The sequence below is a fragment of the Bactrocera latifrons genome, unplaced genomic scaffold, assembly GCF_001853355.1.
Source record: "Bactrocera latifrons isolate USDA-ARS-PBARC rearing strain unplaced genomic scaffold, ASM185335v1 scaffold_68, whole genome shotgun sequence".
In the NCBI taxonomy this organism is placed as follows: Eukaryota; Metazoa; Arthropoda; class Insecta; order Diptera; family Tephritidae; genus Bactrocera; species Bactrocera latifrons.
The window spans coordinates 876,666-890,603 of record NW_017537356.1 but is presented as its reverse complement, the minus strand read 5'-3'; the positions used below and the strand labels follow the sequence as shown (position 1 = coordinate 890,603).

At 40.8% G+C, this 13,938-nt stretch overlaps 1 protein-coding gene across 14 annotated transcripts in view; it reads right to left on the bottom strand.

Annotated features, from left to right (window-relative positions):
- Positions 1–13,938, bottom strand: part of LOC108975652 (basement membrane-specific heparan sulfate proteoglycan core protein) — a 146,287-nt gene that overhangs the window by 94,617 nt on the left and 37,732 nt on the right. For all 14 annotated transcript variants that reach the window (XM_018944321.1, XM_018944307.1, XM_018944308.1 and 11 more), the window contains exon 3: positions 43–607. In XM_018944321.1, the coding sequence (XP_018799866.1) occupies positions 43–607 (565 nt within the window). The remainder of the gene's footprint in view (positions 1–42; positions 608–13,938) is intronic.

The following is a 13,938-nucleotide window of genomic DNA, read 5'->3' as shown; positions in this document are numbered from 1 at the left end:
TTAAAACTGGCTGCATGCAAAGAAACCATCACATATACTTACATAGCTCCGTATCCGGAACAAAGTCTTCATCACCATCACCAGAGCCATCAACATCATAATCACTTTGCCGTTTTGTGTGTTTCTTCGCTAGTTTATTTATTTGCTTTCCTTGATGCTCCAAATTATCGTGTTCGTTGCCATCCGGCCGTTGTCGCTGCAACAACCGGTGTGGACGATGTTTGCCGTGAAGCTGGTGTTTGCTATGATGCTTTTTGTCGTCGCCACCGTGCGCCTTTTGTTGCTTCGGGTGTTTGACGTGCTTATTTTTTGCTCCGCCGTTGACCCGGTGGCGGTGCGCAGCGGATTTGTCTTCCGCTTTGCCGAATAGCCGACTCAGTTCGCGACGCACGCGTTTCACACCCTTTGCGAGCCAACTGCCACTGTCGGCGTCGGCATCGGCATCTTCTTCGGCCGCAATCGGTTGCAGTTCGTCCTCTAGCAGTGATTCATTATCAAGGTCGCGTTCGTTACGCACCAGCAGCAATTTTGCATTGGCGGCTGGTGCTTCCTCAAATTGATCAATATCGAAGGTGTCGTCGATGTTGAGTTCGCCATTACTCAGTTGCTGGAATAAACGAAAGAGAAGTGTTGTAGGTTCATTACCATTCAGTAGCAGATATTTTTAAAATTACAGCAAGTTATTAACAGTATCTTTTTCTAAAATTCGCATAAAATCCGTGGTGAGCATAAAATCTGTAGACTAAAAACAAAGAATCTTTAGGCGCTTTGTTGTTGCAGATATAATTTTATACCACTTGCGTTTGAAAGTTCTGTTAAGACAAAGCTAAAAGCTCAGTGTGGTGACAAAAATTATTAGCGCCAACTGTGTTTGCCGCACCTTATAGAGTTATGTTGGTTTGCGTCTTCACTAGCTTTCTATGGTGGGAATGCAGATGAGGTGGATATATATGTATGAAACTTTGACTCTGTGCATTTTAGAGTTTAGAGTCTCTTTCAAATTATATATTTTTAAGTAAAACTCTTAGATTTTTCTTAATTTTTCTAGCTTATCTGGCTGTTCCGTCTTTTGTTAAATTGTATGGAGAGTCAGGCGCCTTATTTGACAGATCTTTTGTTCTCGCCTTACTTAGATTGAGCCAGAAGCCATTAAATAAGAACGATATGAAGCTACTTTGAGCTGTTCTGGTAAAAATCGTATTTAAAGTTAAAGGTTTAAAAAGGTGTTTCATTGGCTGTCGTATCTTTGAGTTCTGGAACATTTTTAAATTGAAAAAAAGAAAACATACACGCTTTTTTATGGTACAAATTCTTAAATTCAGTGCATCAACTTAGTACAAGTGGCGGTTAAGTACTTCGTACTTCAAAGATAATACTAGTAATCCCTATCCAACCTAATTACACACACTTAGTTGGCCGCAGAAACGCACAAGTCTCGCTATATGTTGGGAGGTAGGCTCGCCAATCAACTGGTAGTGTAGAGATAATTAAATTTATACCGTTAGCTGACCACACAGAGTTATGCATGCATGTGAGTTTATATTTGCGATGTCTTCCGAAGCCAACAACAATTTGACAACGCTGAAGGGTAAGCAATCAACCAAGTTATTCACACTGCTAACGGAAAGCTAGAAACTGAAAAAGCGATTTTAAGCAAAGAGGAAGCGTTTAAATACTAAAATCATGAGAACGTACATAGCAATTTGGGGAAATTTATAATATATAGGTAGTCGAAAAAGTCTTTTCGTACGAACTAGTACCTCACTTTTTGAGATAACGATCTGAAGCTATGCACACCTTCCTTTTCTACTCAAGAAGCTGCTCGTTTGTTGGAACCGCAAATATCGTACATTTATAGCATATAGCAGCCGTACAAACTGAGCCATAAAAATTAAGTTCTTATACGGGACACTTTCTTTGAAGGATATACCAGCTTCGGTGTAGCAGAACTTAATGCTTCTGCTTGTTTTATAATACATTTTTATTATTCATTACTTAATTACCTTTTTTTCTGCTATTTTTCTATATTTTATATATTTTTCTGGTAAGTTGTCCGCTTATTGTTACGTAAGCCTTCTAAACTTGTCGGCTAGTCTGCCTCAATGAGTCAATGAACCATGTCAGTTATCAATTTCAGTACGTAATTTGTGTGTCTGCGTGTGTATGTGTTTATCTCTGCTGTGTATGTGTGTGTGTTACACTTCATTCTATTTTCGTTTTGATAACAAGCAGCAAAGGCCGCATTGATGTTAGCGATTGTGAGGCGACAACAACACTGTCACATATGTGCTTATTTACACCTTGCACCCGCCACACGGCCAACCGCTGGCCACCTCGTGTGGTGGAAGCAATCAAATTAATTTTCTTTACCGAGGACAAGTAAGCAAGCATTTTATAATTACTTTTGGAGCTGAAGTTCAAAAATATTGTTTATGCTGCATTATTTTTTGTTGTAAAATTTCTTTGCACTGAAATATGACGGTATATTCAATTATTTTTTAGTGAAAGCGCTGGCAGTGCACTTATCTAGAAATAAAGGCTATCAGCTTGCTGACAACGCGCTGCATTCACGTGAATTGGGTCAAATGCAGTCGGCTTGTTTGATAAGCCCTAAAGTGGGCCATACCTACAGACATATCTATATACAACCACGTGTGCAGGTGGATTCTATTTCCAGCTTATTGCATGGATTTTGCATTTTCCGTCTGCCTTCAGTGCAGTCAGTGATTTCCTCAACTCAGCTGCTCCGTACTTACATAATACACTTTGTTTTCTAGCTGAATGTGCTAGTAAACTATTAACTGTAAAATACAGTCACTAAACGCACACATATGTTCACATACAGATAAGCACCGACGCATTCACGCTAAGGCCCACAAAAAGCTTCATCATCACCGAGAATTCGTTTGTTTCTATGAAGGGGATACAGTCAGCATTTGTTGTTGTTGTTGTTGTTACTAATAGCGTATTTGTAATATAATGACATAATCAATGGATTGCGCACGTGACACTGCGCCTAGTCGTCAGTCGTTAAGTAATCAATAAAAAGCCGGCTATTTCTGATCATACATATATATATAAATAATAAAAATATAAAATAAAATAGTAGAATTTGCATTTATTGTCACATATCGTTCGCCTTTTGCAATGGTGACTGCACCAAGCAGTTAGTCATAAGCGCATATTTATAGCTTTTAGCGCAGCGGCGATTCATTGGAGTGGCATGCAACGCTAGCTAACGGAAATGGATGAATGCAATGCATCTGGAATGTGTGTTTGAAGTGCCATCAATTAGTTGGCGTTTCGCAAATACGCAAGAGCCAAACAAGCGGAACTACATGGGGCTACGGTGGCGTATACGCAACTTGAGTTATGGCTTTTCGGAGAAAAAGGCTTCACTTTGTTGCTATATGAACTGATACAGTATCGTCTCTGTAAACTTCACAATTTTCGTGGCATTATTCCTTTTTTTATACAAAAATTTCAAAACATATCGAATTTCTTCATTATTTTCACTCATTTCTGAACAGCAAATGTTAATCTTGTTTTTAAATTCGCCGAATTTAATTTTTTGGCTAAATGAAGCTTAAAATTTCACCTTTCCAACACTATATGCTATGACACAATGTGAATGGTAACATTGGAGATATACGACTGCAATGACATCTATTGACAAAATACGAAAATACTTTTTCAACTACCCCATAAATGTGAATGAGTCCTTCAGTTTTTGAGATATCGATCTGAGATTTTGCAGGCGTTCTTTTTGCATCAAGAAGCTGTTCATTTGTTGGAATGGACGACATTGGACTACTCCAGCAAAGTGCTGTCTTATAAACTGATCAATCGGAACCAAGTACTTGTATGGAAAGCTTTTTCGTTTGACGGGCTAACTTCGCGAAATTTGGCACGGATTATTGTGTGAGGCAAAGCTGCAATCACCGAAAAGGTCGATCAGATCGCATCATTATAGCAAGTAGTTGCCATATAAGTAAACTGAAACATCGGCAACAAGTTCTTGCAAAAATTTTCAATTTATGAAGCGTATTACAGCTTCGGTGCAAGCGATGTTAACGGTTTATTCCTATTTAAGTGACTCTTACTTTTTATACTTAACACTACTAACTTACACTTTAACTTACACTTAAGCGCTGTTTCAGATCTTTAAGAGGCAAACTAAAAATTTTTCTTTGTACTTTTCACCTTCCGTATATTCAACTCATTGTTCAAGCAGTGCAGTCAAGTTAATCGAATTTCCCTATTAATTTGCTATTTTCAATTCATTTTTTTCTATTCTTCTAAAAATTTGCTATACACTCTTTAACCTTAACAAATATGAGGCCATGCTTATCTATGAATTTGGGTGGCGCTCATCATTTTTGTACTCATGACAACAACAACAACACACGATTTTCCAAAGTACTCAGTGTTTTTTAAGTTTCTACGTGTTCCCTTGTGTTGGTAGCCGCTGCAGTTATTTACCAAAAGGAGGGGTGATAAATTTGGGAAATAAACCATACATCCACAAGACGAGAGCCACGCACACGTGGCGCGCTCAGCTACAGCGTTCGCAAATTAGATTCTCATAAATCTCAATGAGTTCGCTTTTACTTAATTATCTTTTTGCTGTTGTTGGTATACACAACGTGTGAAGACGGGAATAGGGCGTACATACTCATGCATCTTCGTATGTAGCAAGTAACGAGCCGGAAAAAAATGGAAAAAAGTAGAGGAGAGAGGTAACCGTTAGCCTTGTTGAAGCGTCTGAAGGTGAAAATTAATATGAATTGTGGCATAGAACTTTCGTAACCAGTCACTGAGGATTGTGGCACAATGCAGGAAGTTGCGCGTGTGTTATGAATTGGCGGCAAGTTCGCTAAAATCGATTTCTGCAGCAATTATTGACGTTGGCTGCATGAAATAGATATTTGTAGACAAGAAAAGTATCCAAAAATAACAAGCGGATGAGGTCCTCGTTTGCACTTTACGTGAAGACGGCAGCGCAGCACTTGCAACTGAAATCATATGGAGTGAATACGGACAAAGCTTGAAGATATTTTTTTTTTTTTGGAAAGGTGGATCACGGTAAAGCAGAAAGTATCAAATTTTAAATTTGCAGTGAAAACTGTTGGCAGCTTAAAAGGAATGCATATACTTCGGTAGAAAAGGGTTAACTAAGGCCAAGCGCAAAGTGAAACGAAGTGCAAGGGGCTGCTTGAAAAGAGTTCTTATGCTATCCGCGACTAAAAAATGTAACGTTTTGGTTCTTATTTTTTAATTTCAAGACACACTTTCTTAATTTGCTAGACTGCGCCTTTGGCTTAATGCGCTAATCGCAGTTTTATTTGGCAATTACAAAATATTTCTTGCTTGCAGCAATTGTTTTGAAAACAATTTTTATAGTTTATTTCCATTAGGATTTGTAGAAGTTTGTTCCTTAATTATTTTATTACATTTTTGCATGCGTTATGCGTTCGTGCGAACAAAATTTAGACGCCTTGTTGACATTTCTGGTTTATGTCATTTCATTGTGGTCCACACACACACGCCTATGAATATAAGCGCATTTTTCGCGTAGACCGAAAATTAAAAGCAGAATTCGGTTTGAGGGTTTCGCAAAAACTGTTTGCTCTGCAAATTATTGCATGAAGATCGAGCGAAATAGCCAAAAATTAACGAGGCATGTGTCACATAAAAACGTATTCTTGGCGAAAATAAATAAACAAACAAAATATATACATGTGTATGAAGAAAAATGTTAACTTCGGCTGCACCCAAGCTATAATACCCTTCACAGGTGAATTTTTATAGCGTTAAAGCCTATCAACAGATATTTATCTTGATTTTGAACGTTCAGTTTGTATGTCAGCATTGTAGCAATGCTATGGATAATTAGCCGCGTTAAATTTCGTGAAGATAACCCGTAAAATGAAAAAGTTTCCCTTCCTTTATTCCGGTCGTTAAGTTTGTTTGACAGCTATATACTAAAGTGTTTCGATATCGGCGGTTCCGACAAATGAGCAGTTCCTTAGAAACAAAAGAACATCTGCAAAATCATGCAGATCGATATCTCAAAAACTGAGGGACCGATTCGCTTATATACGAGCGAACAAAAAGACAGACGTGGCTAAATCGACCCCGTCCATCGCGCTGATCATTTATTTATATACTTAGTAGGAGTACCGACGTTTCCTTTTGTGTGTTACAAACTTAATACTAACTAAATATATAGAGCACCCTGTTCAAGGTATGCAGAAATATATAACACGTTGCGATTAAGAAATTTGAGACGCTTGTAAGAAATGAGTGCCAAAATGGGCTGCTTAGGAACTCAGATAAGCTATATTCTCTATCTTATGTCAATATTCCGAGAAGTACTCAGACTCTTATCTTACTGTGTTACTTAGTCCATCTTTTCTTTCGTAATCGGAACAGACTCGGATCTGCCAGTCAATACTGTAGCATTCCTCAGAAATTGCTGAAGAAAAAGTCTCCGCCGTTACACGAACAAGAGCTCAAGACACAGAAAGTTGTACGAGACATATTTAAGACCTAAGAAATTAGCTTGTTTCTGGAAGCTGATAGAAAACAAGCTCCACGAAACACAACGTTGAGATTTCCTTCGAATATATAAGAAAAGTTACGAGGTCTGAGGATATTGCTTTTCAAGAATATTATTTAGCTCTCACCGCGCTTCTCAGACCATTTTCTACCATTCTACAGTATATAGTATACCTAATTAGTAGTGCGGTCACGGCCCAGCGTTACTGGTTTAATTTGAAGCAATTAATTATAATAAATTAAGTGTACGTTGCATGCCACACATGCATAGTTAAACGAACTGTAGTCATAGCATCTTGTTAATATAAATAAATGAGGGTCATTTAGCAAATATTTGTAGAAATTTAATAGAAGTGACAGCTTGCGTCGCTAAAAATACTGATTTAGACAACAATTAGTCGACGACGAGGCGTTGGGAAGACAAATTGCTTTGTGAAAAAATATTTACATAAGAAGGAATAATGCTCAAGCTTCCTCTTGACGTCTGCTAACTGATAAAGAGGTTACCACCGCGTAGATACTTCTTGGCCTACAAGTCAATTTACCAAGTTGGGTTTGATATAAAATCGCCACATTAAAAAGTTCGCAGTCGCATCACATGCTTTTCTGAATCCTTTGTGTAGCCTTTGGGAGCCCTTACTGTATCTCAACTTTAAAGCGTGCAACGCGGAAGCGGCTCAAGGGTCATTGGCATTGCTGGCGACGCTTAAGTGTGCGTCTGCCATGTTTAAGACAATGTCTTCTAAGACCAGAGCAGTACGAGCGGCAAATGCCTGAGAGTGTGAATAAACTCGAGTTGCTCGCGGCTGTGACGGCGTTGGTGCTAACGCGTCGCGCAACATGAACTCTACTCAGCATTACTTCATTTCCCGGCCATTAAGTGGGGATTTGTGGTCGTTTACGAGTAACACCAGTCGCAACATATCAGCACACACACGCACACTAACTTTTGTGCTGAATTTTTTTCACACACAACCGTAAAGTGTTGCCAGCGTGACAATGCAAGCTGCCACTGGCCGCATACTCACACATATAAAGGCATATATATGTGCGCCTATGGCAAGTTGTTTGTAAAGGGTGCTTTCTTTCTTAATTTTTCTGCAACACTTCGTCGCGCTCCTTTTCCTTCTCCCTGCCGCTTGCGCAGCCGACACAACCCACTGATGTTGGCAGGCGCTAATAATGGCCTTTTGTTTTATGAGAAATTGCCGAAACGTGCGCTGCATGCCCAAGCAACGGTTGGCCAAAGTTGAGCAACTGAGATTTCAGCCGCGCGCTGCCGACGCCTGTCACGCGCGCGTCCTGCCAAAGGATACGACTTCGCAAAGACATCAAAAATTGAGGATCAACAGTCGTGTTGATGGCGTTTTTTTGCTGCGCTCTTTCGGGCGCCTGACTAGTTGATGAGTGGAACGAAAGCGGCAGGAGATGGCGGAGGGGGCAGTATGGTTTACACAATTTTTGTAGTTTTGCAACGAGTTGTTATGCCTTGTTGTACATATTTTTCACATTTATCTACTTTCGTTTTGTCAAGAAATACAGCTGAAGTAGTTTATGTTTGTGTCTGTGTGTGTGTGCGCGTGTGTGACAGTCAAGCGATCAGTAAACATTGACATTTATGTTTGTTTCGCACGCTTGCAACTTAAAAAGTCGTTAAGTCGAAAATGTCGAAGGTCGCACACACATACACGTGCACCCTTCGGCAGCAGCAGCAGCTAAGGTGGAGCGTTGAGGTGCAAGGCTAAGAAGTTGCGGTTATGTGACGGTTGTCAACAGCGCTTTTATTGTCTTCTCTTATTTGCGCTTCATCCGCTTAACTACACAAAATGTTGCATGCATCCGCTAACAATAACAAATGAAGCGATTTGCAAGCTGTCTTAGTGGCGCGACGAGCGAAGGGCTTGTCAGCCGCAATCGCGTTGTGGATTTTGCAAAAATGCCTTTGAAATCTCTTTTTATAGTTTAAATGTGACTATAAACGGTTTGCATGTCCTTTGTTGTTGCATGCACGTGGCATTTGGAGTATGTGTGTTTATGTGGCTTTTATGACATACAACTGACGTGCCACTTCTTAGTTGGGAATCGCTCAAAAATACTTGCGTTGCCGATTTATTTGATGGCGGTGCAATAATCGCATATCCGGCGCCAATTGGGGAATGCTAAGGGAAAATTTTGTGTTCTTGAATTCTCACAGTTGTATATTTGTCTCAATGTGTTGATATATGATGTTATTTGAAATTTTGTTCTTTAAGAGGCCCTAGCAGAAGTATATAAAACATTTTTTAAGAGTTCAAATGATAGTGACAAAGTTATGGGTATTGCTATTGTAATCAGTTCGTTCCCCTATTCTCGGAATTTCTCACTCAAAAGCCAAATGTAGTAACGAATATTATGGGTTCTCTAGCAGGGATCATGTAAGCTGGAGAGCTCAATGAGTTGCTTTTAAAATTTTCAAAGAAATCTTGTTTTTCTCGCCCATGAAAGGAGCTGTTTCGACGGGGTTGGACCGTATGAGAAGGGTATAAGAAGAGTTGGTTTTGTTCCACTTCAAGCAGACGATTGGAAGGATGACTTTTGTGAAAAAATCCCAGCAAAAACTGCTTTGAGAGGAGCTCCTTATGATCCTTAACCGCGAGACTAGCCTCTACGGTAGTGCAAATTGCACCCGCTTCGCGTACTGCGCCACCACTCTAGTCGAGCGGTAGGATCTCTACTGTACCAAGGCGCTCAGACAGGAAGCCTGACTCCGAGTCGGATCGGACAGCTGGTTCTTCATATTCGGAATTCACATGTCAATGGCTATTATTTCGGCGATCTAACCCTGTTTGGATCGGTGGGTTTTTGGCTTTTCACAGATATCAACTCAAGGGAACTTATTACATTTGCTTAGATATTATATACAATCTCACTTAGGAAGAAAAACTTTCAACTCAGTTTTCTACTTGCCGTATATGTATACCGCATACTCAATCGAATTGGAAAACATCATAAGCACAGTTAATCATAATTACCTGCAACGAGAAAGAAATAGTTTAAACTATGCTTTTGTAGTTGTAAATAGAGAATATTGTGTCATTATGTCTAAAAGTGCTTTAAACAAACGAAATCAAAGAATATTTTCAACATGTCAGCTTGCAACCAGATGTGGCGGATTTGGGTTAGTAGATCAAAGAGTGCAGAAAGAGAGATGCGCAGAGGAAAAACAAAAGAAACGGTATTTTTGAACATTGCAAACGCAAGAAAATGACACATCGAAGTTGGAATGTGTTTGTATATGTGGTGTGTGTTATGCCATTGCTCGTAATTGAAGATGTTTAATGTTTAATTAACAACAACAACAACAAAACACAAATACCTGACAGACCGCCAGCAACAATAGAGCACAAAAAATCGATTTGCTTTTGGAAATAGGAATTCGCAATGCAAGAAACACACAGGCGTTTATAAATGTGTGGGCGTAGAAACGGCAAGAATGCAACGAAGACATTTCATTATTTATTTACAATATTTACATTTGCTTCATTGCCTTTTTTGAGTAGTCAGTGCGCTTTTTCGCAAGAAACCGCGGCTCGTCTCTGACACTTTTGTTTATTACCGTTGGAAAGCGATGCGGTTTCACACCTGCTGCTGTTCGCAAATATTTACGAAGAGCGAAGCCTCAGTAGCCCGACTCCGCAACGCTACAATCTTAATGCGCTTAAAGACGCCTCAAGTGAAAATTAAATAAATGCATTCTTCTGGTCTAATGCCCGGCAGGCACCGGAAATTGAACTTTTAGCTAAGCGGTGGCAATAAACCAGCATTCACCAGCGGGTTGCATTATACAACAGGCTGGTTAAGCGACAATTATGCGCTTAGCTGTGTGGCAGATTGGAGGTGGACGATTATTGCATTAGAGAAATTGCTTTTGTACAAAAAAAAATATCAGAGATCGCTTAAAATAGATGACTGTAGTTGGCAGAGGTCATGCACCACAGCATGCTGTTTGGATCCCCTCAGTCGTATCCAATGCTTACCTTTCATCGGCCTTTTCAAAAAAAAAAAGTCGGAGGGGACACATCAAAGCTGTAGGGCGACTGCGGAAGCGTTGGGATGCCGGTTTTGGTTAGATGTCTTCTCACAAGGAAGGCGGTTTGAGCCGGGGGGTTGTCGTGGAGCAGCTTACAATCGGCTGCGATGTCTTGACGGACCCGAATGACTCTTTTTGATAAATTTTCGGCCCTCCAAAGAGGCTTCGTGCCACCGAAACACACCATTTCTTGCCAAAGCAACATCTGGGTAAGCCTGTCTGATCATATCACACGTCTCTGTCGCAGATTTACCGAGGTTTACACAGAATTTAATCGCATACCTCTGCTCTAAGAACGCTGTATTTCGGGTTGCACCCTCAAAAAAAATACACGTTGGGCGGAAATGTTTGTCCTAAGTCTCCAGGTGCTCGGAGACAGTTGACCAACCGCTCGTTCGTTAGCTAGGACCGCCCTCTACCGAATCTAATCGGTGGGCCCACGCTCCGAAGTACAGTGGCGGCGGAAGAAAGTCAGTTCTATTACTTTCCGGACAAATCGTAGTTCCGGCGCTTATCATGGTCACCAAAGCCAGTTCATTTTTTTCTCTCCAGCTTGAACAAAAGGCAGCCGCAGTTTTCAGAACCAGTATGAATAGCAGGCCATTGAAGATTGAAAATATTTCACAAAAAAACCTTGTTCTTCTTCTTTCGGAAAGTCGCCGATTTATCCGCCTAACACTGCTTCTATGCCATGTCGCATCGAAGCAAGCTCGTAAATTATCGTGATTATGAAGAAACCTCGCAAAACAAGCAAGAACGACAACAGCAAATATGCAAATGAATCAGAAGAACACACACAAACACGTGAAGCAGCACAAATAAGATGCCGCTCTGTGGCTGAGAATGTATGAATGCGTGCTGGTTTTGTGGCACCGCCATTGATTCGCGCACTTAACGAGCCGTCCATGCCTGTCTGCGGCGTATGCACATGCAACTTATCCGATTGCCAAATGGACCGCAGTACAGGGCATCATTACAGCATTTTACGGTGTTTTATGTGTCAGGCGGCTGGATCTTGTTATGTCGCGCAAAATAAAGAAATTAAGGAAATGTATATAAATAACTGTACATATGTGTATGTGTGTATGTGTATGTGATATTTACATGCATAACTAAATCATGCTAAACACCGCTGCTTTGCCGTCCAAGCCTTTCTTGCACAAATGTATGTGTGTGTATTTCTCTATGCATTCGTGTGCAATTTGCCCTGATTTAAAATTCCAAGATCAGCTGGAGATCTGATTTGCTTCAATTAAAGGCAGAACGACCGCATGCTGCAGCCTATACTTGTATGTGTCCAACCAGAGCTTACGAGAAGTGAAGCTTTACTTTGGCCTTTGGCTGAAATTAGGGTTGCGGCATTTAGGTTGGACGGCATGCAGAAGCGTTGGCAGTGGAGATTTCAGGCAGCTGATTAGCACTGAGGTATTTCAAATATGGGCCGTAAGAGAGAAAAGAAATGAGATGTAGGGGTTAATTAAAGAGAAATTTCAATTAAAAAATGCAGACATTTCTCATCACAGATGCAGGTTATTGATTGTAATTTTTTAGATTATATCCGAATCACGCTTTGATCGATCTGGTGACGTTTTCTCTTCCCACAAACATGGGTGGGTGGTTAGAAGCCACTAGAAGCAGAGGCCATCGAATTATAGCGATACTATATCATCTTCTCTTATTCTAAATTTGGGTCGGTGCTTCCAGGATGTTTTCAAGAATTGGTACCGAGAAGTGAATACAGCACATATCTTAAATATTTTGAACTGATCAGTATTGTACTAAGATATCCTCTAAATATATTATTGCAACTTCTCCTGGGTATCGTGCAATACTTGCTGTTAAGTGCTTCAGAGCTCCTTCTATTTCCTCCTTGTGGGTTTTGGTTTAGCAAGAGGTAACAGCTTCAGAGCGAATATAACTTCAGGCTACGCAAAACCGGACTAGGGTAAAGACTTATCTCTACCACTTGTTGCATGGACAATACACAGTTTCCTAAGAATTCTAAATTTACACAAGACCACATCTCGTTTTATTTATGTGCATCTGCTTTTTTTGTATTGCATATTTGCGGCGAATGAGCACTTTTGCCTCACCTTGAGACGCCTTAACTGCCGCCTGCCGAGTTTTAAATATCTGCATATATGCAAAGTCACCTGCCGACAAGACAGAGATTCGCGCCCAGACGCAGTGGAGACAAATTTTATGTTGATTGCATTAGTTTTGCACACAAATGCCGGTGACAGAGCCGGCGAGTGATGAGCAGCCTAAGATTTTCGGTTTTATGGGTGTTTAACTTTGCAAGTGTGTGTGATACCTGCTGCTCGATGGACCAGTGTAGGTGCACTTGACGGTCAGCATTTGACACAGTTCGAAAATTTGCCGTTTCTAGCTCAAGTGTAGGCGTAATTTGTTGTGCAAAGCGGACGAGCAGCAACACACGCACACACACATACATATACACGCACAAGTGGGCAGCCGTAGGGTTAACTGCTTGAGCAAAGCGTTGTCGATTTTTATAGTCGCGGCAGTTGTGTTTCTAGCGCAAGTGCAAAGCAATTCAGGGCGCTGCCGAGACGCGCTGCTGCTGACTTGCAGCGACAACAACAACAACAATGTGGGCAAATGTAGGTGCATGCAAGTGGAAAGTAAGCAATAAAACAATAGCTGCAATCAGTGGCAGCCTTTAAGTGCCGCATAACGGCATACACACCCACCCAAACACACATATGCACACATACATGTACACTTGTGCATTTTAATATGCGTTGCTGCCGCCCACCACCTAGCCAGCCTCCACTGTCCTTGGCAGCTGTCACTCATCATTTGCAACAGTCGCCGTGCGCGCGACCGCAGCAGCAGGCAGCACCATTGCCCATGCAATGCAGCGTCTTCTATCGCGTTTAGCTTTTTGAAAAATGAAAATAAATCAGAAGATTTGTGAGCATTCCGCTTGCTATTTTCATTTGCGGCTAATTAACTGCGTGTAATTGAATCATTGCCCGAACATGTGCTCGCACGTAAGTGTGTGTCGGTGTGGGGGTGTGTGTCCGTGTGGGCGTGGGTGTTTATTTTAGCATCTTTTATTTCACTTCGTCGCACAGTTTTGAGATTTTCAGATTATTTGCACGTTTCGCGTTTTTATGTTGAGCTTATTGTTGCATTTACTGGCGTTATTGCTGTTGTTGTTGTTGCATTTTTATGTTCAGGAAATATGCAATTTTCACTTAAACGAGTCACTTTGCCAGCGATTTCAGTGCGTCAGCAACAATTGTCGAACCGCATGCAGCCGCAGCGCTGCCAACTGAACT